We start from the raw sequence: 25564 nt of genomic DNA on the forward strand, positions 1-25564 counted from the left end.
ATTTCTCCGTTATGGGCATCTGAGCGTTAACTGTCTCTGCACACAGACGTACACACATGTTTTTAAGGCTTCATATCTATAGGTGGCAGTTTAAAATATTAAATATCTTTACATATTTGCCTATTTGGGTATTAAAGAATTTAATCTTCCAGGTTCTCTGGGGGAAAACATGTATTGGAGGCACTGTTACAAACATGTCTTTGAAATCCTTCCACAGACAAGTTTACGTGCACGCATGTTTGCTGATTCTGACATAAGATTGTATCTTTTATTTTAGTTGCAATTAAAGGGCTTATTGTAAACCAGATGTCATCAAACTGACTTAATGAGCCTCTGCCATTATCAGTGTCTTGTTTTGTTCTTTCAGTTGAAAACATTAGTACTATGTTGTGTGATGAACATTTCCCATTTCTGCAAGGGCCACCTGCAGGGCTTGGGATATAACATGTGGATGTTATAGCTGTGGCTCCAAAAGCAAGTCCATCCCCATAGACCCACATGATAAAATATGTGTACAGCCTGGTACAGAGAAAAACAAGTCTTTGTATGTATATATCCTGTAGTTGGCAGACTCACAAACCTGCAAAAGCAATTGGAAATGGTGTCAGGGAAAGAGAAAAACAAGTCATTGACAGTCTCTCTTGCCAATTTTCCTGTTTATGACAGCTGTATGGGGTGAATTTTTATATTACTCACCGGTATAAATCATATTAAGGCTTAAAGTCAGGCATAATTAAGGGCGTGGTCACTTTGAGTGATAGGTTGGTGTCGTACCAGGTCGCTAGCTGCTCTCAGCTCCACTGACGATCCATCTCAATGCCCATTTTTGGAATAGACTTACTGCAACCCACTTATTCTCACATCAGCTCTTCAGCAACCTATGGATTACATCAAGTCGTGTTTTTCTCCTACAAGTTTCTAATGATTGGAGGAGATTGTTGAAAATGATAACATTGAAAAAAATGTTTAAAAAGTTTCAGCTATCTGCTGCTTTTAAGAAACGGCAGAAAGAGATCTCCACTGCTAATTACAGTCACCATTGTAGCTCAATATGTCCTGATCAAGTATGAAATCTCTATATACTTTTGTAGTGTTGCTATCAACAGGTGAAAACTAAAGCTGAAGTGCTTTGGGACTTCCATAGCCACGGCCAAAAACTCCTTTGTGAAGTGTAATTCTAGTTTTCTATTCTGCCAGTACCTGTGCTTTTGGCTAAATATTAAGAAAAATATGAATTACATGGTAAGCAAGCCGCAACAATAGTTCCAAGCACATCTTAATTTAAAAAGTTTAACTTTATTAAAATATCTTAAAAACATAGCCATGTCACATACACCTCTTCCTGTACACCATTGTCTTATTCACATCAGTAATAATTTATAAGTAGTATTTATTACTGGAAGGGAAGAGTAAGGGACACAAGCAAAACATTTTAAAAGCATACAATATATAAAAGAGTAACTTTCACATTACTATAGTTCATAGATACATTGTTTCCCAGTTCACTTCAACCCGGAGTCTATAAATTAAAAAACAAAGTGAAGCTAAGTCACAAAATGCTTAAGGAAGCCTGCAGATGAACAAGTCTACGTGGCTATTGACCTTATGGAGAGGCATTTTAATGGAGTAATTAAAAGTGTAATAAATTCACACAATAAACCCAGAGGGTTGTGTTCATTTGCCACGACAATCTAGTGTGTATCAGCTGTCTAAGTCAGCTGGGATCTATAGTCAAGAAAATCTCAAAGCAACATATGATGTATGAGAAATGAAAACTATGCTCACAGAAAATTTCCTTTAGGTGCCATTTCAGAAACTTTTCATTGTCATGTGACAAGGTTAATTTGGAGAAGATAAGAGTTAAAATTAAAATGCAGGTATCAAGTATTTGTTTTGTATGATTGAAATGACTTCCTGCAGCATCTTCTCTCTTACCGTCACCAAGACTCCCTGAAAAAATACTTATATTGGAATCTGGTTTACCCAAAAACATCTAAACAGGGCACAATTCAACATTTTCATCTATTGGTGACAGCATGTCAGGTAAAACCTCTATTTAGTGTTTTCTATTTTTTTACAGTATGTGTTATCTTCAAAGCCAGCCTACAATTTTAGCCTGGGAATTAAAAAATGAAGCATGCAACGACATTAATACACATGATCAAAAATCGCACTTCAGTCTTGTATTCTTTCATGGACGTCTGTCCAAATCTAACTCCTGATGACCCACAATGGACATGTGGGTCCGTTAAAAGCTCTTGTTGGACATTTTGCTTGTTGTGATATTCTAAAACATTGTGTTGTTTAATTAAATGTAAACCCTTGACATGAGAGGTTTTACATTAGTATAAGATGATTATTTTGGACAGCAAAAGCGGCAAAGATATCTAGAAGGTTTCAGTAATATTTTGAGTCAAATTTCATTTTCTGCAGTACTTATTGTTACAAAATATGTCTTTTAAAATTTGTTACACAAAGAGTGTGAAAACATTGTACTGTTGTGTTTTTTATATACAGGTAGTTACACGTAAGCCTGTGAGCTTGTGGCACCATGTGTGTTGGTGCAAAGTCACAAGCAGTTTGTTTAGTTTCATTCATGTAGGTAGAACAGTATCAGGTCAAAATGAAACCATACGTTGGGTTCTCGTTGTAGAGGTGGTGACTCTTCCCACCAATTTGAGGGGTCACATCAGTTCCACACCACCATTGAAAAGGACGTTCAGAAGGCACCTGTGGTATTTTATGAACAGGTGGCCCAAATCTATTTTCGGAAATGAGTCCCTTTGTCCCATTGTCAAGTTTGCTTCAGTTTGCTTCAAACAAAGTGTTTGTATGCAGTGATTGGTCAGGTGTGTGGAGGTGTCGAAGTAGGCGGGGTTTGAACCTCTTTCTAAAACTCCTTCATTATTTGTCTTGGGAGCATTCGAGTTAATATCTTAAATGCCTTTGAATAGAGATTTTCTGAAAGTGTTTGTTAATCCCCACTTGTAGGAATCAACAGGTCAAGACTACAACAAAATTCAGAAAACAAAGTTTTCTGCGTGATATTAGAAAAGCAGTATGACACAGCAACGAGAAGGCTATGACTACTTTTCATCCTGCCTTTCTGTGAGGATATTCAAAACAAGTAGAAATGCGATTTTTTTTTTTTTATGTGTTCAGACAAACCAGTCTGTTTGAAGCATATCGAGGCCTTCATGTCGTTTCTCAGGTGGTTTTGCATGAATACATGTGACTGTGGCTCTTAACAACTTGTGTGCAACTTCCTGCAAATGTTTCAATGGCTGGAACTCCTCTCTAATTGGTAGAACTGAAAACGGCCAGAGTAGATAAAACCTCCTTAATTCTACACCTTCAGTCCAGTGAATGGTTTCATTTCGACCTGACAATGTCACAAACTGTTTGTAGGTTTGATGAAGTAAAAACATTGACACCTTTATCCCCGCCATGGGACCAGCACCATAAAATCCAGAACGTCAAGGTATCCCCCTAGCACTTTGTTATGGGAAAACGGGTCCATTAGCAACAAAGAGGCTACAGTAAAGTATCTGCCTCCTCAGCGATACCGTCCGACAGGGAGTACCTTCATACAGGTGAAGCTGTCGGGGTACTTAGACAGCACCACTGGGTTGCCGTCCATACGGACCTCACTGAGGCTCGGCCGTAGGTAGTAGGTGTCATTGGACCTGCAGAAGGTGTTTACGGTGACCTCAGTGATGTTGTTGTTCTGGAAGAAATAGAAACAATGTCAAGACAGAGTGAATCTTGGCTGTGAAGAGTGTAATATTGATCAATCTCACTGACTACTTTCTTGCAAAAGAAATCATGAATGTAATCCTTTTTTTAAATTGAATCTAGAACACAACAACTTGTACAGCTATTAGAGGGTCAATAGTTTCTGGAGGCGATTTATTTATGTATATTTTAGCAAGACTCAAACCTGTAGATGCAAGATCCGAACACTGTCTGGGATGTGTGGAACAGCTTCCATCTGGTTGTCAGCAAGGTACAAGTTGGCCAAATTGGTCATTTTCTGTTGGGGAAAGAAATTCACACCAATGGAAACCCTGGAGATTCAGTTGATTTGTAATTAATTGTCCTATCTCTATGTGGGAAGTGTAAAAGTGTATTTGCATATATTTTGCCTGGCTATAAACCAGATATATATACTTCAGGAAAAGCAAAGTCATAAGTTATGTGGATCTGTTAACCTTTTGGGAAACAGGCACTTTGGTTTTCTTTTTGTGATTGAAATGAAAGATTGATATATATCTAATAATGGTGCTGCATTTATTTCTTGTTGAACACCACCCAGGTATGGTATCTGTGTACAGGGTTCTCAAGTCTTGTCAACACACTGACTTTGTCATGTATGCAGAGACCAAAACCCAAACCTGTTCTCACCAACAGTATCTGGCAACCTGGCTATAGCTGGAGCTGCTGCACAGAGCTACTGTTGTGACCGATGTGCTGTCGACTTCTCACGCCATTCTTGGGACAAACTAAATAGTATTTAAGCGTATTTCAAAAAATGTTGAATCATCTAATTAGGGCTTACCGGTCGTTTTGGTCATAGTCGACTCAGATGTCTTCAGTCAGTTATGCTTTTTTTCATGCTAAATGGCTTATTTCCAAAAAAACTAATGAACACGTCTTTGGTAAACGCATGATTGAAAGTGGTGCTTTTGTGTAATTGTGTTTGTGGAGAAACTCAATTTAACAGATCTGTTGATCAAATCAACTAATTGATCAGTCAGCAAAATTGTATGATTGTTTGTCGACTAAGAATTTATTTTGTCATGGACAACGCTTTAACTAATGTAGATGTTTGATAGCTGTTCCTTTAATGGTTTCCGGTATTTGCTGTACAACATCCTAAAGTGTCAAAAGTGTGTTGCATACTATGTTGAATAATATTTGCACAGAAAGAAATTCACCTGACACAGTAGAGGATTTGGACAGCCCGCCTGCACCTTCTCTCGCATCAGTAACCATTGATAAATTTGTAATTGAAAAAGTGGTGAGAGGTGATGATGTATTACCTTGAAAATGTTTGCCTTGACACCCTTGGTCTTAAGGAAGTTATGGTTGGCGTTGAAATATTTGAGTTTGGCAGGGAGCATAGGAAGTTTGACCAGTTTGTTCTCAGCCAGAGACAACTCCTCCAGCAGGGTTAGCTTGGAGAACGCCCCGTCTTCAATCTCTGAGATCATGTTCCCCGTCAAGTCAATCCTCTTGAGAGTCACTGTTGATGGATGTAAAATCTGTTAATGCACTTGTAGCCATTTTAGGCGTCTAACTTTCTTTCGTTGTTGTACCGTCAAATCAAATAGGGATGTCAACAGTTTACTGTAAATTGGTTAACCACAGAGAATATTTTTGACCGGTTTTGCATTTCAGTTCCATTTCACAGACTGGCCGCCAGAGGGTGGGGAAATTAACTGACTGACCATTGAGCTATAGAGCTGCTAGTCCTAGATACAGATACATCTTACACTGACAACAGTTGGTCACTAATCACAGCTCTTGCAGATTTGAGCATTCTTTGGGTCAACTGCTTGTTCCTTCCCTGTTCAACAAAGCTGTTACAGACATCCGTCCGATTCCTCCTCCAGTATTATTGTCACTCTGCAGACGATTGTCATGCACAAAGATGTCTTACAATGTAGTTTTTGTTAAAAACAAAGACAAAGACTCTATTGAGAGGGGCATCCTTAAAACATTTTCATGAACTAGTTTCCCATTGGTCCAGGAAAACAATCAAGTGCTTTAACCTCTCTCAGCCATTTCCTGACTGACTAATTTAGTTTTTTGTCTAGTCTAAACATTTTAGTTACTCAGCTGAATAAGACCAATCATGATTCAACTATTTTCATGATTGGTTTTAGTAACTAGACGGCTTTTAAACAATTGCCTCCCTCATTAAAGAAAATACTGCTGCTTAAAATTTGTCTTTTAGCTTTACCCTTTTTACTACCCCTTACGTTGCTACGCCGACGACACTCAGCTATTCTCCCTAAAAGGGGTATTTCGCGATTAACTGTTCCATAAAGTTCAGAAACTACCTGGGACATGTTTTTAAAACATAGTCAACATCTTTGACAAAGGCAAATGGATCCTGACTTTTAATTCCAAGTTTGGGTCAAGCATCAAAAACACTGGACCCTAAATGTTCCATAATGCATTTCAAAAGTATTTGTTCATCCCTGCCTGGTTAACACCCACATCTTTCAAACTCCACACCTACAGTTTATAATGCAGGCTATCAGTTCTAAATTGGTAATCTCCAAGACCAAGCTGATATAACGCTGATGATTCATGCTACAAGGGCTTTCTGAACACAATTGGAAATGAAAAACATTTCAATCAAGAAATATTCCAGTCTCTGACAGCACGGCAGTACAAACTTGGCTGAGAAATCAACAGCTTGTGATGGAGACAGTTTTCAGACTCACCAATGTCGGCAAAATCTTTGGTTCTGATCTTTTTGATTTTGTTGAAGCGGGCATACAGGTAGGCCGTCTCTTTGGGCAAGGTAGGGACGCTGGTCATGTCTGGACTGACCTCCTCACAGTACACTGAACCGGTCAGACACACACACAGCAGGCAGGTGGGCAGGTCTGCAACACAAAGGCACAAAACAAACATCAAGCCTCCTTCGGAATAAACTGTAGTCGCAGCATTGCACTTCTAACAACTGACTGTTAATCCAGCTCAATTTGATTCAGACTTGGGCTGACACTAACCAGAAGCATCTTACATCTCGAATCTCCTCAGTTCCTGTTCTACTTTCAGACCCCTCAGACGTTCTGATCAATTACACATCGCTGTTCCAAGATCCCAGTCAAATTTAATTATTTAATTGCGTTTTTAATCCCGCTTTAGAACACTTTGGTCAACGCTTGTTTTTTAAATCTGCTTTATAGATCAAGTTGTCTTGATATGATTATAACTAGGACGATTATCTTACATAGACATGTTTCTCACAAGCTATAATTTTACCCTCTTTTTGACTTATTCTAGTTCCTTTCAGAACCTGTTGCCATATTGGGCATTAGTTTCCCGAATTCTACAAATGTGGTCTTTTTAAATAGATGTTTTATGAACCACACTTTGGAGGGAACCAAACAAGCTATTGTAATAAGTGTTTCCAACATGTGCTTCTGGGTTCAAACCAAACACAACCCTGATTAACGTTTTTCTTTGAGTATCTTTCGCAGACTTTCAAACCATTAACAGACTGACTCAGAGCATCACAAATAAATTGGCCAGCAGTTTTTTAACTTCCCCTATCAATTAAATTGGATGTTCTTGTGTGAATACCTATGTTGAATACACTTCCTGTAAGTCGCTTTGGATAAAAGCGTCTGCTAAATGACTGTAATGTAATGTAATGTACACAAGATAAACATGTGGATGTCTTACCAGAGGGTTCTCCTCCCGCTGTCACTGGGCTGTCATCAGGTTCATCAGCAGTAGGCAGCGCCCTCTGCAAGAGAAAACATGGCCGGTTCATACAGCGGCCGGCTCATTTTACTAGAGCAAAACATTGACCCTGCCAGGGTTAGGAGGTCAGGTTTGGAAATATACTTACACAAAAATCAAAAATATCTGTACTGCATTGTGCTTAGCTTCAGCATGGAGTTTGCTAACACTAGCATGTAAGAACTAAAATACTCTACTAGTGCAGTTAAACAAGGTGGTCAGGTTTTGGTTAGTTTGATGTTACGCCTGAACTGAATTAAATCATAGACACTAACATGACGGGTTTACCCTCACAGCCACAGGTGTGAGGATAAACCTACTGTTTTATTAGGAAAATACAATTTGGATATTGATGGTTACAGGAATATTCACCAACTGTGACAGCGATTGGCTGATATTGTTTTCACGTTGTGACTCTGTGTGTGTCATCATGGCAAAGGGTGTTCCTGCAGACACCACATCTGGAGTAAAATCTTGAGATTTTATTACCGTGAAAATGTCCCAACGGGGAAAGATGCGATCATAAAACTTTACAGGTGTCTAGTTGAGATTTTTTTTAAAAAGGCAGAGTTCAGGATGGGTGTGGTCTAAGCAAGGGTGCTGGTAGTAGGGGGGTAGGAATTGGTAAAGGGGCCAGATGGTCTACATTAAGTTTTGTTAAGAATTAATTGTAAAAACTGAAGGTGGTAATTGAACGTGTGATGTAAAATGATTGGACAACAAGAACTTAAGTCTGTTAGACACACTGTTGGGTTTAAGAAATTACAACTAATTGGGTGTTAAGACCGTAAACACCACTGTGTAAAGAGTGTGTGTTAGTGGAGTAGTGTTGGTACAAGAACAAGTGAAAAGATGAAAAATCCATTTTCAGAAATGGATCAACGAGTTTTAAGGTTTATTAACACCAACACACTGTTTGACAGTTTACTACTATGGAACTGAATTTTTGAACTCTGGGAAGTTATCACAGCGATTAATAACTTTAATCCTCTGTTTACACAATCTCCAGATTATCAGTAGAATTGCACCATTCATGTTACAAAGTCATCTACCAGGAATGTGTGCTTGGATGTATTTGATTGCCCAATGCAGCACATTGTTGGATGATATTTCCATAAAAATGTAGTCAGTTGCAACATTTTTGCTGTGTTGCTTTGGCCATAGCCGCTGCATCGGTCCTCCTGTTGTGTCAACACCATGATCTGATCGATATGAATGAGGAGGCTGTAATTTATGACACAGTTCTGATGTCGGTCTGAATACAGACTCCATCCAGTGCCCTCATTATCAACAAACTCACTTTGATTCCAAGGGCTGAATTGGCTGGCAGAGCTTCATATTCCACAGCTGGATACTAGCTGACCCCAGACCGCAGCGTTCACTACTGCAGAGTGCATGATTCTAGTTATTGGTGAACCAGATGAAAAAGGGAAGAGATATAAAATAGTTTCTTTTTATTTTTGTCTTGATGACTTATTGACTTCAGTTGACACGGTTCTTATTGATTTCCCTATGTTGTGGATAAGTAACCATACCTGGTCTTAACATCTTTTCAGAAGTGTCTTTGCACTCTCATTACCAGGCTTTGTAATATTTTGTTGCTGACATGTAGGAGCCAATGAGAATCCGGTTGGTTTCAAGGTTTTGTGCATTCTTACCCCAGAAGCCTTTAGAGCCTCCTGTAGTGAGACCCTTCAATTACATCCATCAGCCTGAGGAGTTTTGGGCGTGTGGACAGCTTCAAATCTGTTAACTGTGGAGGCTCGTGAAAATGAGAGCTGATCTGTGGGGTTGCAACCAAAGCATCTTTGGAAACATTCAACCAGAGATTGAGGAACTAATCTGCCACCAGTAAACTAACTGCTAATGAAAGTTTCTGAGAGAATCCTGCATCACCATGGGTCTAATGGTTGGTGAGTTTGTCCTCCATTGTCAAGGCCTTGGTTCAGTCCAATAGAGGTGCTGTAACCAGTCAAAGTACGAGACTACCCCAACCCTGCTCAGTCTCCAAACTGAGTTGGCCTCAAACCAATCAAAGGGAAGAAACAGAACTTTCCACATTGTGGATTTAATAGTTTGCCTGAATGAAGCTTGTGGTTAATTGTAGCTGCAGAAGACGGTATGAGGTCTGTCTCTTAAAAGTCTGGCACTGACGGTCTTGTAAGAAAAACAGCCGGTCCCAGATCAAGTTTAACCTCATTAAAACAGAGGATATTTTTTCATAGCCACATTCACTCGTACTTTTTTATTTTCCATCTCATGCTCAAGATTGTTTGTGGGCTTGCAAGTGTTTCCCGAAGGAGAAACTTGAAAGGAGAAACAGACCAGACGTTGGTTTTGGTTTGTCCAAATATTTCATGAAGAGGTTAGTGTGGTAAGTTGATGGCTTGTGTGGTTGCTTCAGGGTTTGGTCTGTCTGGTGGGAGAACAAGACACATCAAGGTGTGTGGTGTGTGTATGTGTGTGTGTTGAAACTGTGAGCAGAATGAATAATTATCTGTTAGAGGAGGACGGTGAAGTGAAGTGCTGACAGTTTCTGTCAGTAGCAAATAGGAGAAAACAGATTAACTGACTAAACCATGAGATCTGTTACTAGCTTTTAGAATAATGTGCCTGGGTAATTGATTTTGAATATTAGCAGCTATTAAGCACGACATCATTTTCCCTGGGGGTTAGTAAAAAGTCAGATTTTATATCTCTTCCCTTTTTTCATCTGTTTGAATTATATCATCTCACTCTGTCACAGAGTTTCTCTCATAAGAGTCCTGTGTGACCAAATCAGACTCTGTGTTCATATTAACTGGAGCAGGATGTTTGTTTCTAATTTGATTCTATACACAATGTTGCATATTTTAATTTTAGTTTATACATTTATTATTATCAACTCAATAAATCATCAGTTTATCTGCTGACATTGGAATACTTTTTTTGAATAAAATGTTGTTAATAAAGCATATTTTAAGTAAATGCATATGCTAGACATTTTTTTGGCAGAGAAGCATAAGAAAATTTGCATCATGACATAAATAATAAAGTTCTTACCCTAGCCCTCCTGGATTTCAAATGGTCAATGAAGTATCCGTTCAGCTCACTGCCAGGTAGAGATCCAGGTATCAGCTGTGAGTCCTGGTCAAACCTCCTGGCCGAGGCCGCCACCAGCCACGGCACCAGCACACAGGTGAATAAGAGAGCCTTCATGCTGTCCAAAGCAGTGTGACGCCGACACCTCAGCTCGTCTCAAAGCCTGAGTTTGGGTCAGCAGCTGCTCTATGCTACAAGCCCCTGTTGGGATGTGTCAAATGACCGTATTTAAAGGCTGAACCAGTAGCTTCTAGCAGACTCTTAAAGCAGAGTTTATAGAGCCGAGCACTTAACCCTTCCCTGACCACCCAGCATCCCTCTGCTGTGAGGGAGAGACTGAGACTCAGACAGGATTTACACAAAGAGGCAGACACACCAAAAAGAGGCACATATGGAAAAAGACAAAGAGTCAATGAAAGAATGAAGTGTCCATTTTTTTCAGTTAAACGTCCCCTAAGTATGTACAGGAAAAAAAAACAAAAAAAACTGCAGAGACAGCAGAAAGTTGACAACCACAGTGTGAGTGTGTTTTGTCAGGAGGAATGTCTGTGGTCTCTGCCCGGCCGCTCAGTAATGACTCGTAATAACCAACCTATCTTTCATTAGGCTGGATTAGTGTTTCTTTTTTTCTCCACTGGCTCTGCTTTTCTCTCGGCCGTTGGTCAGACGAACACATTTAGCGGCCGTCAGACAGACACTGATTATAGGTTAGATTTCATGTGATTACCTTGGACAGACCAATAGTCGAATCTGCTCGGCTCTGTGGACGAGGACTCCTCAGATTTACTCAGTGCTTTTGCATCATTTTAATTTATAAACCAATAAAGGTTGTTTTGGAAAACCATGGTTTTCCAGCTTTTTGAGTCCTTAAACTCGTAAATTAGTTATAGCATTTTTGAACTCCCGGCCCCCTCGTCTCAAAGTCAATGGGTTTTCTGAATGGTTTTTGGTAAGATGTCTGAAATAAGGTCTGTGGTTAACACAAGCTTAAGAGATTTACTTAGTAAATACCCTCTCTTGTGAATTCGGAAGCTTTTACGTTTCTTAAAAAGGGCAGTTGCTATCATCCCACTGGCTAATCCACGTCATATGGCTGTGGTCTAGCTTGTTTATAGCCTAACGTTTGGTTTTTACTTTTGCCAACTGCATTCACGCTTCAAAGGTATAAAGGTGGTCTTCATTTGTGGAGATAATCTTGCTGAACAAAACTGGTAAATATCATAAACTTGTGTTTGCCACAGAGCTTATTTTCCGCAATAAACCCAAATCCAATAGAAAAATCCCATTGGCTTTCTGTCAAGGGAACCAGTGGGATGCTTACAATAATACGTTCTCTGTGCAGCCCTCTATGAGGATGGTACAATTGAATTTAATGTTCATATACAGTTATACAGTTACAGTTATACAAGACAAGTTTTTATCTAAGATTTTGGAGTAACTCTCCACCATCATCAAAATTCCAAATGAGGGAATATCTTTTGGGAGGTTGGTGTTCAGCCCTCCAGTGGTTTCCCAGACTTGGAGAATCTATTACGAGGAAAGTTGAAGCTGACGTGGAGTTGCTTTGGTCTAGATGTTTGAATCCCACTTTACCAAGTTTGAGTGGACTGATTTGTCTGGCATTGTAACATGAAACAGCAGTTTCTCAATATATAAAGTAATCATTGATGAATATAGTTTTAAATTTGATATGACCCCATTGATTAACAAAGTCTTCTCAAAATCGCCCAACATCATAGGCTAGTTCTGTTTTTTGTAAACTTTCTCCTTTACTCGCTCCACTCTTACAAAACCTGCACAAAGCATGTTGTCACGGTTGCCAGGGCAACACACCACTGGTTGCCTTAAAATGATGTTAGATTCAGGCGTAAACATTGGTATCTAGGGATTGGTTAACAAAAATCATGCCTACATTCAGGATTGTAGGCATGGACTAACACACGTTTAACTGTTCATGAAGCTTCGTTTTAAATAAACCAACTGAAGACTCTGTTTGTGAGACTGGAACCAGAACAGTCCAGCAGCAGCATTAAGTGTCCTCATTGCTTCCTTCCTGATGTTGATGCGTCTTGAATGAGAAAGACAAGATGCTGCTCATCTTTAAACATTTCTGACTTTCTCTTCTGCTAAACAATAAGAATGACTCGCACATCCAGTGTCAAATAGGATGGGTGCTGGATCAAATAAATATCTTGCAGGATTGAAACTGAAGGATCAGCAGACCAATTAGTTCCTCTTAAGATTGGAAACATTACACAACAATAAAAATCCTTCTTCCTGGAGCTACTTTATGTTCAGATGTATCTGTTTTAATTGTGTTTGACATAAATACACAGATAAACAGTGTCCCTGTTTGTCCAGTCATTGTATTGATTTTAATTATTGGAATGGGTGATTAGTTGTGAAATAGTGGCGTAGTGACGGACAGAATTTATCATTGTGAACAATTCGTCAGACATGAATTTGGCCTTCTTCGGCTTATACAGCTTAAGGAATTCTTATTGAAAAGGTGATTTTTCTTTCTCTATTATGTATATAGGAATAGATTGGATCATGTAAACTATAGTTACCACACATGGTCTTTTTACCATGCCAGGTGTAGAAAGACATCTGTGTAAAAATGCCACGTCTGCATCGTTTAGCCACATTTTGGTCTAATAGTCTGGTTTTTTTTAATAGTTTTAGCGAACATCTGTGTGCAAAAAGTGCATCATTAAGCAAATTACTGTAAAAATCAAACAGATGAACACACTGAATTAAAAGTCATACTCCGGTTCATCGTTTAAGTCCTTGAGGCCTACTGGCTGTATTTTGGTATAAACGTTTCATATGAACTTCACACAAATGACCAACACTGAAAATGTACCATTAGTCTCACGCTTGTGGAGGCCACCACTTCTCTGTGTAAGTCCGAACAAGTCACAAGTGTTTTTAAATAGTGAGGTTGTAGTAAAGACGCATGTATTTGGGAAGAAGTGAGCAAACGACGATTAATAAGACTAAAAGGCGGCCCCCATTTACAAAGTTTTTTTCAAGAATTGAAGGAAACACGGGGTGAGGTATTGATATACAAATGGTCATTTTGTGGCTGATGTGTTCCTTTTAAGATGATAGAAAAGGGTGAACCGGTTCTCAGTGGTCTGAGTGAACTCTAACCAGATCAATGATCCCTGGAAGATATTTTGAGAACATTTTGGACAAGTCAACTGTTCATCTCTTTAATCAATTCATCTCTATGCTTTAATATGTATCAGACCCTTACAGCCTCACGTTTTTGAAAAGACTTATTGAGTTACGAACAATAAATAACAGCTAATATGATCAACACGTTGCCAGAAATGCCAGAAATTAATCAAAATCAGAATTACTGGGAAATGGAAAAAGAAAAAACTACGGGAAATGTTTCCAAAGCAGAAAGGCCAATAGATTCTAAGTAATAAAAAAATGAAGAGACTGCTCACTCAGTCTATTCAACAGCTGTTGAGATCCAGCTGTTCTTGGGTTGATTTCAACCTTGGTTGTCAAATCAGAGAGATGTTGGGCTTCCCCAGAGCAGTCCTAAAGAATTTGCTGTGTTTTTTTTTTTTTTTTTTTTTTTTTTTTTTTTTTGGTGTTGTCCCTAGACATGTTGAAATGACAAGAGACAGTACTGCTCTTTAAACAAGCGAAGCGAAAAAGAGCGAAGACTGAAGTTTAACAGCACAACAGTTAAATAGAAAACATGTGACTATTTCAGCCTTCAAGACGAGAGGAAAAAGAAGGGGGCCCAGATATAAACATCCAAGGAACACGAGCCCGGACTGTTACAGGTGTGTTAGCAATTATGAACACCTTTAAACTTTTATGACTCTGGGAAGAGGGCCAGCAACTGGAGAATGTTTTCACTAATTTTCTATACCAGAGTTTGGACTGTCAGGGTGGTTTCGCTGGTATTCTATTGCACCATAAAGCAGGTCAATGAGGAAAGCCACCCACAACAACAAACTAAACACAAATTATTCCTGTCATGTTGACTCGCTCAGTATGTTTGTGAACGTGAGAGACTTTTTTATGAAAGCTGGGAATTTTGAGTTTTTTGTTCCAAAATACCAAAAAATTGTACTCATAAAATACAAAGAAATGGAAGAAAAGTGCTAAATTTCTGCAGATGAATACATGAGGTTGATGATGTTTTAAATTCTACATTGATTACATTATGTTTACTAGCTTGCAGTCTTCTTATCTCTTCACTTCCATTGTTGGTGTGTTATTACGATTCTTTTTGGCTTACGAGCGGCAACTCGACCGGCCGATTGGCGTTAAACTGGCGGTAGGAATCCTGTCGCCCACTGTCATCTGTGTCCGCCAATACAGACGAAATGGGGATCCATTCATAAAAACATTGCTTTGTTGTGTTGATAGTGGTCCATAACTCCAGAGGGAAGGGTTTTCTTTTTTGAGTCTGACAATCACAGCCAAGAATGAGAGTATTCAGGGTTTGAATTCTCTCTCAAGCTCTTTAATCCGTCACACAGCTAACTCTCACTTTTTATTCGAACAACAGTGAAACTCCATGAATTCTTTCAACGAGAAACTGTCTGGAAGTGTGTACAGTCATCCCCATTTGTACAACCATTTGTACCCTCTCCGATTTGTGACCAATCAGAACAGGTATAAAGACTTTAGCTATTAGATGCGATGTGGTGACTGATGACCCAGTGTCGAAGCTAGTTAGATTGAAGCACAATGACTAATAGTTCTGTCCTTCTTCTGTCAACACTCCTTCAGCCGCTGGTCAGAAATACAACAGAAGAGCAACTGGTGCATCTCTTTACAGCGTAACCGAACATGTTGTTTTAATAAGAAATAAAAGTCTGATTTGCTGCACTTTTGGCACCTAGTTTCATACTTAATAACAAGACAAAATAACAGGAGTTTGATACCTTGCTGAGGCGTTGCGGTGATCAGCCAGTCTTCTGCTACTCTTCATCAGACAGCTCATCATGGCTGCTCTTTCTTGTATTTAAAACCGATCCGCTGTTAAAAATGACCAGGTCTTGTTTTGTAGATGCACGTTTGATGAACGATCGCAGTCTGTCCGAAACTCTGATGAGCACGTCGCCTTTTAATACGGCTGCTTCACAATAAAAGCCATCCCATGTTCTCCCAGTTGAATGCTTTTAATGTGAAATGGCAGCAGTAGAAATTGTTCTAACTTACTAACTAACCCCTCAGCCCACATTGTAAACCAGACATCCATCAACTTGAACTTGGCGCAATTTACTGACAAACATTATTCTTTTTGGTCCCTTTATTATATCTGTTTATTTAGTTAGTCCAGTAGAAAGACGGAAATGAAAGAATTGTTTTATCTTTGGTGAAAAAGCAGATGAAGCAGCTCATTATGTAACATTTCTGGTCTCCTGTTGGTTTTTCTGTTCCATTTGGAGACTCTTCTACTTTCTAGTCAAGTCAGTTTTATACATACAGCTTAAAGTTTATCTCTGAGGGCTCAGCAGTCTCTACAAAATATAATATCCTCATCCTCTTTGTTTAGATAGCAAATAACTCCACACAGCAAAATGATACCGCACAGATATTTCTTTATGCTATCAAGAGAAGGTTTGAGTCTTAAACTGCTAATCAGCAAACTTATAAAAACCAGCAGATCTCTTCCAGAGCATTGTTGTAAACATTGACGTTGCCTGCTCCAAACCCACCACTTTTCTCTCCTGTAACCACACTTGTCATAACGTTAAAACTTTATTCTGGTTTATTTCTTCTGACAGCCGCAGTAGACGTGACGGTGAGCCGGGTTTTACGGTGACAGGTGTAAGTGAGCGGTGCGTAACGTCAGACTGAAGCCAGGCTAGACAAAACAACATACGTCAGTGAATTCACTCCACACACAGACGCCCAATTGACTGCAGAGTAACTTTGGACACGATGGACCACCTGGCTTGGCATTGAATAACCTTGGTCTGTGTGGGTCTGTGTGGGTCTGGCTGACAACTGACATGATGTATTGACCCACCGCTGAGAGCTGTGTTTTGGTCGTGACGTAGCCGCGTGCCAGCTTTGGGCTGACAAAAAGGTTGTTTTATTTTAGCTGAGAGACTCGTTACGTAATGAGTGTTACATGTTTTTCAAATTAAATGGTTGAAACAAAACTACTGCCTTCATTTCCCTTATTAGCCTCCATGTGAAACTAAACGGAGACGGATCAAACTGACGTGCAGAAAACGGTCAGCCAGCTCTGTACCTGTACAGAACTCTCTCTGGCTTTGCCAACATTAACTGGTTCAGTATCTGTGCTCTTGGAAACATTGTTTGATTTGAGCAAACAAGCTCAGCATCAAATGTCCAATAGACAAAGAGACTAGCTGGTGAAGAAAGTGGGAGAGACGGATGTTTTACTCAGGAGTTGGTGGTGACCAAACAGGAGCCAAATAGGAAAATGTATATTTGACTTCAATCAGTTTTGTAAAGATTACATTTATTTAATACTAATTTGCAACAGCAAAACCCTTTTCAAGGAAACGTGAAGGCTCCTGGATAAAAAGAGGAAACATGTGCAAATACATTTATTTGTGCGGGTACATTGCAAATATTTTTATAAATATGTTATGATTGCAGCTTTAAGGGGAACTTTAGAGGAAAAAAGTTATCCAGAATGAAAAAGATGCACCTGTGTATTGTGTGCACAAAGCATCAAAATACAACACAGACCAGGAAAGGGAAAGCAAATTTCAAGGTCACTGGTTTATCAGAAGTGGTCCTGACTGGACGTGTAATTTCAGACGGAATTTTGAATTTAGACTAGTTAACTAGTGTTAAAGTAAGAAAACACTCGGAAAACGGTTCCACTTGGGCACAATTTAATCTTTAAAGTTAAACATAGTCTGAAAAAAAATCTATAACATAAGAGCCATTTGAAAACCAGATTTTCAATAATGAAATCGGATTTAAACGTAAAAAGTAATTAACGTAAGTCTAATAATGTGCATCCTTCGTCAAGATATGGAACTATTCCTGGACATGTATATGGTTTCCAAAGTGAGTCTGGACTAAAAGACAAAAAAAAATGGACGTTATCTGTATGTTCTTAGCGTTTGTTGGCCCAGTGTTAGAATTTAAGACCCATTTAAACTAACAAGCTTTGGGTTTTTATGACTCAGCATATTTTATTTTAGTTTTCATAGTAACAATAATATTTCTAAATATCACTGTCATTCCCTCAAATGCTCCACAAGTGAAGTTGCACAAGTAGTTTTACAACGTCGAATTAGATTTTAGGTCTGTTTTACTGTCGATCTATTCTTTTACCTCTTCTTTTTCCGCTTTATCTTTTGGACATGAAGCTCTATTCTTTCGTCCAATTTATTGTAGAACTGAGTCTTTTTCCTTATGCCGAGCTTTGGTTCAAATACTGGCATAACGCCTCGGAATTCAGTCCCAGAGGATCCAAGGACGACCTGATGATTCAAACAGAACCACTGTAGCCTCCAAACGGAGACCACCACTTTGGTTTTTACAAACAACAGGTCCGTTTTTTAAAATCCAACGACATTTTAGATTTATTTATTTTTTCCAGAGTGCAGCTGCTAAGGATGAGGCTGTGTTGTTTTTCTGGACATTTGAATGAATTATGACTCTGGTTTAGTAGATGTAACTTGAGGCCCATTCTTATATAAAATATAACAATTTTAGAAGTTTGGGAATTCTAACTATATATGCCGGTTTTGAACTCGGATCAAATTAAATCAGCTCATTGCTCTGACGTCTTGTTTGCTTGATGTGTATTGATGACTTTGATGCTGTATTGAAGATTATTGCCAACCGCTGCTGGAAACAGGATGGTTCAACATATTCATTTTCCTTCAGCAGTATTGGACTCCTTTTGTGTTCTTTTTGATTTTGTCCAGGCCAAAGGGAGGCCACAGTCTCGGGGTAGACATCTAGTTTGCTTCTCCCCTGATTTGTTCATGGTTTCTTCTTCTAAGAATTCATCAAGAGACATTGAATTCAGCTGTGGTGAATTACAGAGGATCTTTGGTTCATGTCATGTTGTGGACATCTCAGGGTCTGCTGTTTGTGTGTAGCTGCCGACTGTTTATTGTAAAAAGCCCTTCATGGTTCAATGAACCTGGAAGCTCTTATCCTGGCATGCGGTTTACTGTCAGCTCTCTACTCCAACAAGACGGGAGGAGGGTCCTTCAGTAGGTTCCACCAGAGGTGAGTGGGATGGGTGGCCAAGTCTGTGTGCTTATTGTTAATTCATAGACCTAAAAAACTGTTCATATACTGAAATCCAAATTTGAGGTGTAACTTAAATTGGGAAAATGCATTTAGAAAAGATGTACAGGAGGCCGGAGTACCTGCAGAGTCAGAAAAACCCTCATTGGTCATCTTTTGAACTTCATGTAAACACTGTTTGTCCACCTCTCAAAAAGAGTTTAAGCAGATCACCTGAGGTGTATGCGTTTGGTAAATAGGCTCTCACAGTTCCTTTGTAAGTTGTAGGATTGCGGTGTTTGGAGATCAGGGCTCATTTTATCAAAAGTCTCATCGTTGGCAACTCAGTCCTAACTGGACAAAAAATTCTCGGAGATGCATATTTGGTGCAATTTGGAAAACATTTTCTCAAGTTTCTCAACGAGTGAAATTACTGATATCTCTTCTGATATTAAAGAGAACTCCAAAATTATCCTGGCCACAATAAGTATCGTTATTAGGTTAAAGTTTATGTATTAATTGTTGCATTGTGCATCTTTTACACAATCTCACCTTGATAAATGATTTAAAATATATATATTACTGCATTTTCAGTTTTAAACGCTGTCTAATGTATCTTAAGTCAGTGTAAGACACTTCATCAAATCTGGGGTAGGACTGGTTTTAGTCCTAGTTTAACCTTATAAAGGGTGTTTACTAAGTCAAGATTTAATCAGCACAAACTTGAGATGTCACACCACACAGATCGACGAATATTTGTTGTTATCACCTTCTAATCGGAGCTGTTTAATAACTAGCCGTCTGAATGAAGTCACACAGGAATATAAATTGTGGCATAAAAAAAAGAGTCAGATACAGCAGTACCCAAACGAAGATGCCTGTTCTTATTGAAAAACCAAGGCTCATTATTTTTATTAAAATTTGATTAGATTCATTACCCACATGAGAAGCAAGGAAACACATGGACATAGTGGAACTGCGACCATAGTAACTTGCACTGATTTGTTTTACAGAAAACACATGCACAAGTTAAAGAACAGCCTTGAGATTTTGCAAACAAAACAAGTGCTTTAGTTCCTTCTGATCAAATCTTTGACTTTTTTCACCGTCTTGAGGCTGAGTTGTGTGGGCAGCGTTGGTGTCTTGATGATGGTCTCTGTCTGTTGGTACTGGACATGAGACCGGCTCTGATTAGTCAACTGAGACATGACGGTTTGGACCAAACCAGTAAGAGACATATGGAGATTATTACTGGCTGACTGGGTTCCAGTGTGCGGTGGTATTGGATAGTTGTTCTCTGTTCTCTGATGACTACTGGATATGTTTTCCCAGCATTCCTGGCGTTTTCCTTCTTCCAGATAGTTTAGCGTTGGCTAAAAGGTGATTCATGATGAATTGGGATCTGTTGAAATTCTTAATATCAGTAGTTCCAGTTATTGTAACAACCCCCACTGGTATTTAAAGTGTAAGTGATTAATTTATCTTCAGGCCGTCTGTCCAAACTGAGCATTCATCATCTTTATCAGTCAGAAGATCGAGGCTTACTTACAGCTTGAAGGCATTTTGTGTGACTTGGAGGGAGCTCAAAGTAGACATGTGTTTCCAGGTTACCATACTTCATTGTTGGCCCTGAGGGTGCTGAAAATGAAACTGTGCTGATGGAAGTTAAAGGGTTTATATTGATAAGATCTCAATAAAGATCAGGCGGCAACCTCCGGTTCTTCGAGTGAAGCCAATGTGTAAGTCTCTAAAAGTTGCATTCTCTCTTGTGTCCATCAGGGGGCGACTCCTCTGGTTGTATAGAAGTGTATGAGAAAATGACTCTACTTCTCTCTTGATTTATTCCCTCAGTAAACATTGTAAACATGAGTTTATGGTCTCAATCTCTAGTTTCAAGTCTTCTTCAATACAGCATGATGTTCATTTAGTAAATTATGCTCCATTTAGAGTCAAATAGACCATAAAGCAGAGTATGCTTTAGGGCGGGGCTACCTTGTGATTGACAGGTCACTACTGCTACAAGAGCCATACACGGCATCTCTATGTCACTCCTCCGCCGTCCAAAAATGGTCACTTACATTCAATGGTTTCAAAAAGCCAAGATGGCGACGGCCATATTCCAAAATGCGACAGCAAAACTTCAGGCTTCAAAACCTCATTCCACAAACCAGTGGGTGACGTCACGGCAACTACGACCGCTTCTTCTATACACTCTATGGTAAAGATGATTTGCAATTAGTTTTTTCCAACATCTTCACTTTACATGGTGCACTGACACCATGTGAAACACATTTAAATAGCAACTTTTTTAACTTTTGTAAGATTTTAATCTTAAGGATATGAATTAATGATTGATTTGATATTGAATCTTTACACCACAGTTCATGTTTCATACCCCAAAATACATAGTGAATATTTAGCCTGTGCCATTTGTCTTCAGTCTGTTGATATCAGTGAATGCTCCATCACCTCAAAATACTGCAGAATATTTTAATTTGTCTCGTCTCCACAGCTTGTTAACATTGTCTGTCTTTGCTCCTCATTAAAACTAATGAGTCCAAGAGAGTACAAGTGCACTTTGATGTAACTCAGTGTGAGGACAAAAACATAATGGGGCATATGGAGAGTGTTATTTATGAGAGGGTTCCAGTGTTTGGTCATTTTGGATAGTTTTTCTCTAATATTTGTTATCCAGACATTCAGTCTGTTTGATTACGCACAGAGAGACAATGGCATAAGTCTTTTGTCCTAATTCTTTGAAGAAAAAAAAAATGTTTTGCAATCAACATTGTCCTCATGAAAACGGTTCAAGAAAAAAAAATCATGCAAAAATGCTAAATTCAAGAATAATCCACCAAGTCTGTTGTTTACTCTTGAGAATGAAAATGTTTGAAAAAAGATGAACAATTGCAACAAATACCCAGCCCACCTGGAGCCAGATTTAGTCTTTGCCCCGTTACATAAAGGCCTTGTTCAGTTATCAGAGAGGCTGCGTTCACAATGTTTGATCATCTGTTACATTTTTCCCTTTAAACTCCAGCATGTCAGCCCTTCTTCAGTCTTTAAGGATCCTAAAAGTCTAGACTGTTCATGATAAAATCATTACTGATAAAAAATAATGTCTGATTCCATATGTTATTGTTTTAAGTGTTGACCAGAGCCATATATTTTGCTCACATTGGCAATAAGTCATACCATCGGTGGTCTTTTAAATGCTTTGCTGGATGTTTGAGTGGTCAGGCGACAGGGATTTTCCACTGAAGTTATTCTGGCCTCTTTGTGACATTTCAGATGGCTGTAGGACATTTGTCATTTTATATCTTTGAATCTGGGGTATCACAATTGTATTTTGATTAATCAAGCAGCCCACCATTCAAGAGAGTTATGTGCGTCATGTAAGTCATATTATTCTAGGATGATTCCATCTGATCACTTCAATGAGCATTTATAATATGTATCATTTCTACTGCATGGTTTGGCTTGACACCGACTCAACTCGCTTTTGGTACCAGGTCCTGTTCTCTTTAGTTTTCATTTCCAGATGATCGCTGTAGGGACATCAAGTTAAACTGCAGTGACATCATCTTCAAATCAAGGAATCAATCAAAAGAAAGTGTCAGATAATGGTACCAGGCAATATCCACAACTTTAAACTAATGAAAAACCAAAGAAGAGCCAGTTGAGTAGAGACATGCAGTGGAAATGCACCTTTAGATTTACATCAGGTCTCAACATAAACGCTTGACATGGGAAAGTAAAGTCTGCATTCAGGCGAGAGAAATGTCTCATGCAGTTGACCGATTTGGAGAGAGATAAATAAATGTGGTCTTTATTAGGGGACGATATTCAGTGAAAATATGGGTTTGGGAGATCAGCATTAATGTTGTGAACAACAAATCTGTGTTGAAATCGCCAAGAGGAGAGCTGGTTAACGCTAACTGTGAGCAGCCGGTTGGCAGCACCGTCCTGCTTGGCTCAGTAACGGGGTAACAGACATGTAGGCCATTATATTGTAACTCATTCCCTTGGATGAGGCTCTGCTTTGCCGTAAGAGTCAAATACATTTCTGCAGAGATCAGCTTCAGTGATGTTCAGACCACGAGTCGCACCATTCAACAAATGGACACCATCTTGTCACCAAGCTTTAGCAACACCCATTTCACAAATGAATGAATTTCACTGTGCCACTTTTCAGCGTGACAAGGCACTAACTCTTATTGTCTGTTCAAACGTGTGCCTGGTTAGTACCGGATTACAGATACCAGCTTATTGTACTGTTTAAAATATGAAAAATGACCATCACAATTTGCTGAAGTCTAAGGTGACGTCTACATTATTCTTTTTTTGACTGACCAACAGTCCAAAACCCAAATATGTTCAATCTACTAGCTCAAGACAAAGAAAATAAGTAAAACCTCAAAATTGGGGAGCTGAAAGAACACAATGTTTGGCATATCTGGGAAGGATTCATCAATTCTTAAAATAGTTACTGATTATGTTTCCGTTGATTAATCAACTATTGCTTCAGCACGGCTGTACTTGCAAAAATAAAGTAGTTTGAAGTCCTTAAGTGGTTTCTTTTGTCTATTTTAATTTAGCCTTACCTCCTAGTTTTGAGCCAGACTGATGTGCTGTACAGTATTAGCCTGTAGAAACGGTACAGTATGTCTGTTTTTTTTTTGCAGTCGATGAATCATACTCGGAACAGTAGCCTACTCTGTCCTCTCCCAGCTACAGTTACAGTTCATCTATATTATTGTTTGCGGTTAAAGTCAATGCGTTTTTCATGTGTTTGTGGAGGCAGGGGAATTCTGGGAAGTTCCCATGTTAATGTAATTATGTCTGTTTAATGGGACATTGTGGTCTTGAATGTTTCCCTCAGTGCTAATTGTGATGAGGAGAACACGTCTGTCTCCTCAGCAGTAGACTCCATCTGGATAAAATCTCTCTTTATGGGACTGCTCTTCAAAAGCTCTAGCTTTAAAGATCGCTACAGGCTAAAATAACGCTGTCTGTGATTCTGGCTATGACTGTCTGTCTCTCTCATATCTACTCTCCTGTCTGTCTTTGTGCCTTTTATTAATGCTACGACATACACTTAACACACATTTTGATGCAGTTTTGTCCACGAATTGTTAATACCAGAACGCTCAAATGTATGCAGACGATAGCACACGTAAGATTTCATGCTTAATTTACTTAAGATGGTAATTGGTGTTGGCACCACTTAGTTGCTTGCAGCAGAAGCTTGTAACTGTTTGGGTGTTTATTTCTGCAGGAGCCTTTACCAAAATAGAAGTGGTCCAGACACTGTTATTGATGTTGTTGTTGTTATATGACCATGTTTGTGTGATACAGCCAACTTCAATTGGTACATTTCTTTTTGCTTGATGCAATAATTAGATGGCTTTAAGCAGACAAACAGGGCTGCAGTGGCTGGAAATGTGTTAACGTCATTATTTTAAGGGTGCGATATACGTAATTAACAGCATAATTAACTTGCTATGTAAAGGTAAAGTGGAGGAAAATGTATTGTTTGGATTAATAAATGAGTCGAAGAAATGAATCGATAGAAAATGAGTTGTTATTTGCAACCCTTACGGAAAAACATGTGTTGTATCACGTTAGCTTGTTCCTAAATGATGCTCCTTATCTGTGACAATGTTTTATGACAATGAATTACAGTCAACACACTTCATTTCATTCGTAAGTACATGTGGTGCAACTTAACAAAGAACAAACAGTTACATCGTAGCAGTTCATTTTAATCTACACTCAAACTAAAGATGTAATCAAGTTCATCTGGGGCAGGCAGCTGGTTTTATGTCTGAAACATTTACTGCTTCACACTTTTCATAATTCTCTGCACATTATTTATCTGATGAAAGATGATGAATTGATTCAAAGTGTTTTTAGAAAGATTCAGTTGGCTTCAGTATAAAAACTCAAGTTTTAAATCAACTTGTGAAGCAACAGATTTTATTAGTTTACAGATCTGTTTTTATTTCTTTTATTTTTCTACTTTCATTTGACTATTTTGATGCTGCCAGTTACATCTAGACTCTCTCTTCCTCACACACACAAACACACATGAACATTAATCATAGGGCAGGTTTTTCCACTCCAGAGCCAGACAGCAGTTGGCTCGTCGTCCTCGCTTGCTCATTTTTCATGTCAGTCTTTTCCCCACAGAGAGCATCACTGCTGGGATTCTCTCTCATGAACAAACAGGCCTTTCAGTCTTTGCCTCTAAACATTTTAATTTCATTGGCCTCATTTAGCCTTGGCGCTGCTCTGGATGAGTTGGTGGTGTTTGTTTCAGTTTTGTGTGTGTGTGTGTGTGTGTGTGTGTGTGTGTGTTTTTGGACATTGAAGGTGTGTTGAATGAGCGCTGACGGACTAAATGTCCAATTTTTCTCCGACTTTTGAGAGTGTTTGGCTGTGATTTTAGCGTCCTGATTTAACTTTGAAAGCGTCTGCAGCCGTCTGAGGAGACTTTGTACCTCATTAGTTGTTTGGGTTTGTTTGCAATAACCGTGCAGGATTTGCTTTGCACTCAAAACCACAATGATGTGCTGGTTGAGATTTTGATGAGTTGATCTGTGGAACATGATCCATTCTCTACTTGTCATATTTTACAGCTTGGGAAGAAGCCCCTAGTGTCACTATACAGATGCTGGTTTGCATAGTGTCTGACACAGAAGGTTTGTGCCAGTTATCGGTCAGGTTTAGGCCATAAAACTGCTTGATTAGGTTAGAAAAAAGATCATTGTTTAGGTTAGAT

The 25564-nt window shown here is 39.0% G+C and overlaps 2 protein-coding genes across 2 annotated transcripts in view; one reads left to right on the forward strand and one right to left on the reverse strand.

Annotated features, from left to right (window-relative positions):
• Positions 1-25564, forward strand: part of cenpp (centromere protein P) — an 85794-nt gene that overhangs the window by 12168 nt on the left and 48062 nt on the right. The window lies entirely within an intron of this gene.
• On the reverse strand, positions 1326-10712 carry ogna (osteoglycin, paralog a). The gene is made up of 6 exons (XM_054616821.1): positions 10528-10712; positions 7426-7489; positions 6456-6620; positions 5043-5245; positions 3941-4033; positions 1326-3727 (listed from the first exon to the last, which is right to left on the reverse strand). Exons 1-6 carry the CDS (start codon positions 10681-10683, stop codon positions 3557-3559), a joined length of 852 nt encoding a protein of 283 aa, XP_054472796.1. The 5' UTR covers positions 10684-10712; the 3' UTR covers positions 1326-3556.

The sequence above is a fragment of the Anoplopoma fimbria genome, chromosome 17 (assembly GCF_027596085.1).
Source record: "Anoplopoma fimbria isolate UVic2021 breed Golden Eagle Sablefish chromosome 17, Afim_UVic_2022, whole genome shotgun sequence".
Taxonomy (NCBI): domain Eukaryota; kingdom Metazoa; phylum Chordata; class Actinopteri; order Perciformes; family Anoplopomatidae; genus Anoplopoma; species Anoplopoma fimbria.